Source organism: Rutidosis leptorrhynchoides, chromosome 4, assembly GCF_046630445.1.
Source record: "Rutidosis leptorrhynchoides isolate AG116_Rl617_1_P2 chromosome 4, CSIRO_AGI_Rlap_v1, whole genome shotgun sequence".
Lineage (NCBI taxonomy): Eukaryota > Viridiplantae > Streptophyta > Magnoliopsida > Asterales > Asteraceae > Rutidosis > Rutidosis leptorrhynchoides.
In genome coordinates, this window is record NC_092336.1 from 19771226 (window position 1) to 19776611 (window position 5386).

At 35.7% G+C, this 5386-nt stretch overlaps 1 protein-coding gene across 1 annotated transcript; it reads right to left on the reverse strand.

The window, feature by feature from the left end:
* Window positions 1-298: 298 nt before the first annotated feature.
* On the reverse strand, window positions 299-4732 carry LOC139840463 (uncharacterized). The gene is made up of 5 exons (XM_071830728.1): window positions 4502-4732; window positions 1840-1967; window positions 776-1149; window positions 394-670; window positions 299-320 (listed from the first exon to the last, which is right to left on the reverse strand). Exons 1-5 carry the CDS (start codon window positions 4730-4732, stop codon window positions 299-301), a joined length of 1032 nt encoding a protein of 343 aa, XP_071686829.1.
* Window positions 4733-5386: the final 654 nt, after the last annotated feature.

Below are 5386 nucleotides of genomic sequence, written 5' to 3' on the forward strand. Positions count from 1 at the left end.
ATGTAATATATTTCTATTGTAAACCATTATGTAATGGTCGTGTGTAAACAGTATATTTTAGATTATCATTATTTGATAATCTACGTAATGTTTTTAAAACCTTTATTGATAAAATAAAGTTTATGGTTGTTTTAAAAATGAATGCAGTCTTTGAAAAATGTCTCATATAGAGGTCAAAACCTCGCAACGAAATCAATTAATATGGAACATTTATAATCAATATGAACGGGACATTTCAGCAGTAGCCCAGAAGGTTTCTGGTGTTCAGCTTTAACTTTAGAGCAAGTCAAGCACATGCTCACATAGGTAGCAATATCCGCCTTCATTCCAGGCCACCAATATAACATTTTTAAATCATGATACATCTTGTCAGCGCTTGGGTGAATCGAATACCTTGTCTTATGTGCCTCATCAAGCACTTTCTTTCTTACTTCGCCAATTCTTGGGACCCAAATTCTTCCAGCAAAATAACGAGTTCCATCTCCTTTAATTTCGAACTGCTTGTCTAAACCTCTAAGAGATTCTTCCTTCTTATTTTCTTCTTTAAGCTCTTCAAGTTGGGAATCTCGGATTTGTGTAGTCAAATTGGTATGGACAATCAGATTTAAAGCTCTAACTTGTAAGGGTTTAACCCTTTCTTTTCGGCTTAGGGCATCAACCACAACATTTGCTTTACCAGGGTGGTATCAGATGTCGCAATCGTAATCATTTAATAACTCAACCCAGCGTCGTTGTCTCATGTTGAGTTGTTTCTGGATTAAAATATGCTGCATACTCTTATGATCAGTAAAGATGGTACACTTGGTTCCATAAAGATAGTGTCTCCACATTTTGAGCGTGAAGACCATTGCACCAAGTTCCAAATCATGTGTGGTGTAATTCTGTTCGTGGATCTTTAGTTGACGGGAGGCGTAAGCAATGACCTTTTGTCGTTGCATCAAGACACAACCAAAACCTTGGCGAGATGCGTCACAGTATACAACAAAGTCATCGTTTCCTTCGGGTAGGGACAGGATAGGAGCAAATGTTAACTTCTGTTTCAGAAGTTGGAAAGCAGCTTCATATACATTGGACCACTCATATTTCTTGCCCTTATGAGTCAAGGCAGTCAATGGTCGTGCAATTTTTGAGAACCCTTCAATGAATCTCCTGTAATTGCCAGCAAGACCTAAGAATTGTCGCACTTGGGTTGGCGTCTTAGGTGCTTCCCAGTTTCTAATAGATTCAATCTTCGTTGGATCCACTTGTATCCCTTGGCTACTAACCACGTGACCAAGGAATTGTACCTTCGATAGCCAAAACTCGCACTTTGAAAACTTTGCGTACAATTGTTCCTTCTCGAGTAGTTCCAATAATAATCTCAGATGTTGCTCTTGTTCCGCTTTACTCTTCGAGTATACCAAGAAGTCATCGATGAACACGATTACAAACTGGTACAGATAGGGCTTGCATACACGATTCATAAGGTCCATGAACACTGCAGGTCCATTTGTTAACCCGAATGGCATCACTAAGAATTCGTAATGGCCATAGCGAGTTCTAAATGCTTTCTTGGAGATATCTTCATCCTTCACCCTCAATTGGTGATAACCAGATCTCAAATCGATCTTAGAGTATACGGATGACCCTTGTAGTTGGTCGAATACATCATCGATTCTTGGTAGTGGATACCTGTTCTTGATAGTTAACTTATTCAGCTCGCGATAGTCGATACACATTCACAGGGATCCATCCTTCTTTTTGACAAAGAGAATGGGGGCTCCCCACGGAGATGAGCTTGGTCGAATAAAACCTCTATCCAACAATTCTTGCAATTGGTTAGACAACTCTTTTAGTTACGATGGTGCTAATCTATATGGTGATCGTGCAACTGGTGCAGCTCCGAGTACGAGATCTATTTGGAATTCTACGAATCTATGAGGTGGAAGGCCAGGTAGTTCTTCGGGAATGTGATGACCCAAAAAATTCTGACTAAATTTAAACTTAATCTTAAATGATTAATGATTTCGACACGATAAGCAAAGCCTATGAAGTTGAATCTCAAAATTTTGAACTATTCAAATACCCTTCGGTTGTTCTCAACGATTCGCGAACAATTATATGTAAATAGATACGTATGCTATAACTTGAAAACGTAAAAAAGTGTTATGAAAATGATACCGTACATTAAACTTATTGGTTTATATATCTATTTGAATATATATGATCTCAAGTTATTTAGTAAACGATAATAACATTCGATTATTGATTCAATTGATATTTAGATAAGTTAACTAAAACGTTTAAGATGAACCAGTAAAACACTAATTTGCTAAAGTATTTTCAAATTGCTACAGTACGCAAAATGCTACAGTGTTTTCGAAAATCACTATTTGCTACAGTAAAATTGACTTTGCTACAGTGAATTGCTACAGTAAAAAATGACATTGCTACAGTAACTTTGCTACAGTAAAACACTATTTTAAGAATGTATTTTAACAAATAGTGAAACGATGATTTATAGAAATAAATGACCAAAACACTCAAACGTATAAGATACACTTTGAGTGACATAGTTTATGGATAGTTTAAGTCTATATTTTGACAAAGGTACGTGTCAGGAAACGTAAAATGCAAGTTTTCTAAACGTACAAAAATACGTTCGAAAAACCGGAACCGGGACATAAGTCGAGTGATGACGTACGACTTATTGGAACTAAAATTACAAATCAACTATGCATGTAAATTTAATATAATATATAATTAATTATTTAAATTATATATATTATATATTTATTTATTATGTCGACAAACAAAAATACAAAAGTTTTGTGAGCTGGAAAAGGAGCCCATGCGATCGCATGGGAATCCTTCTACAAAATCATGCGATCTCATGGAGGGGAATTCCAGGCCAGGTACTATAAATTCAGGTGTTTTGCTCGAATGAAAAATCACACACACATACTCAAATATATATTACTCCGTATAATATTTATTATTATTATTATTATTATTATTATTATTATTATTATTATTATTATTATTATTATTATTATTATTAATAAGATTATTATTAATCTTATTATTTTTATTATTAGTGTTATTATTTTTGCAATACAAAAATAATAATGTACATAAAATATTAAGACGAAGTGCTTTCCAAGTAATTTTCAAAACGAGTTTCCGAGCGAGCTAGAGCTAAGGAAAATATGGGTTATTACCAAGGAGGTTATGGGTAATGTTCGGGGGTATTTTTGTGAATCAAACCTCGTGTTTATCATCTCCGATGCGTCTACGTGCTTTCCTGCAAATTTGGTATATCAATATAAAACAGTGAGTTTCATATGATCCCTTTTACTCAATATATTTTTGGGCTGAGAATACATGCGACTGTTTATAAATACTGAAAATACTAGATTTATATGCGTGAGTTTCATTTGATCCCTTTTACTCTTTACATTTTTGGGCTGAGAATACATGCAAATGCTTTATTAACTGTTTTACAATATTTATATGTGTGAGTTTCATAAGATCCCTTTTACTCTCTACATTTTTGGGCTGAGAATACATGCAAATGTTTTATTAACCGATATACAATATTTATATGTGTGAGTTTCATAAGATCCCTTTTACTCTCTACATTTTTGGGCTGAGAATACATGAACTTTATTTTAAACGCAATGGATGCAAGTACATACTAAATTCTACACTGAGTTTGAACCGAAAATCCCTTAGCTTTGGTAACTGTTAACTGCCAGTTATAAGAACTGGTGGGCGCGAGTAGTAGTATATGGATCCATAGGGCTTGATATCCCCGTCCGAGCTAGAGCGCTAGCCTTTTAACGGACGTATGCTATTTGAGAAGTGTACACGTTGGTTTGCGTGTATTATTAAGATGATTATACAAAGGGTACAAATTATATAAACGTTAAAGTTTAGTTACCAGGGTGCTCAATTTTGTAGAACCGATTGATAAACGATTCGGATGAAACAACTGAAATCTTGTGATCCACCTTTTATGTAAAACCTATTGATAAACGTTTTGAATAAAACAACTGAACTTTTGTAATCCACATTGATATACGGATTATGTGTAATATTAAAACTATGAACTCACCAACCTTTGTGTTGACACTTGAAGCATGTTTATTCTCAGGTTTCTAGAAGTCTTCCGCTGTTTGCTTATACGTGATACAAGATATGTGTTTGGAGTCATACATGCTATATACAAGAAACTTGCATTCACCAAACCATTACCATGTATCTTATTTTGACTGTATTGTCAACAGATGTATTATTGTAAACCATTTAAATGGTGATTGTCTATACGTAGGAATCATCAGATGTTAAAAACCTGGAAATCATTATATTCATTTATGAAATACCTTTTCAAACGAATACAATGTTACAAAATGTATCACATAGAGGTCAAATACCTCGCAATGAAATCAATGAATGACGTGTTCGTCCATATGGATTTGGAGAGATCGTCACAGGGAAAGACGTTCAGGAATTCTCTAACAATTGGTACATCTTCAATTCGCTTTTCTTCGGTCTCGATCTCTTTCACATGTGCAAGGATAGCTTGATAGCCTTTCCTTAAATACTTTTGTGCCTTCATGCATGAAATCAGGTTAAGTTTTACGCCGGTTTTATCTCCATAAACCATCAAATTCTCTCCATTATCAAGGGGTATATGAATCGCCTTCTCGAAACACACGACTTCGGCTCTATTCTTAGACAACCAGTCCATTCCTATTACTACGTCAAAGCTTCCTATTTTAATAGGCGCCAGGTCCACCAAAAATGGTTATCCTTCTAAAACTAAGGTACAGTCTTTGTAGATTTTATTAGCCTTTATAAGTTTACCGTTCACCAGTTCAATACAGTACTTAGTGTCTATAGGTACATGGGTGTTGTCAAGCATGTAACTAGATTCTATGGATACGAAACTTCTATTGGCACCACAATCAAACAGTACTGAAACAATGTGATTGTTTAGAAGAAACGTACCAGTAACCAAGTCGGGGTCCTCACGAGCCTCGTGAGCATTGATATTGAAGGCTCTTCCTCTTCCTTTCTCTGGTCCTTTCTTTTTTGGACATTCATTTCTAAAGTGCCCCTTCTGACTGCACTCATAACATGTCTTCACCGTACCAGTATTAGCAGCAGGAGGATTTTCAGTACCAGTAGTCTTTGACCAGCAGTTCTTGGTCAGGTGCCCTATTTTCTTGCACTTCCCACACGTCACAGTGCATCTTCCCTCATGATGCCTCTCACACCTTGAACAATAAGGAGCTTTTCCTTGATACCCCTTTCCAAAAACTTCCTGCTTTTTGGATGACTGAGAGTTAAAGTTTCCAGTCCACTTCCTCTTATTATCCCCATACTTCACCTCAGCAGCAGT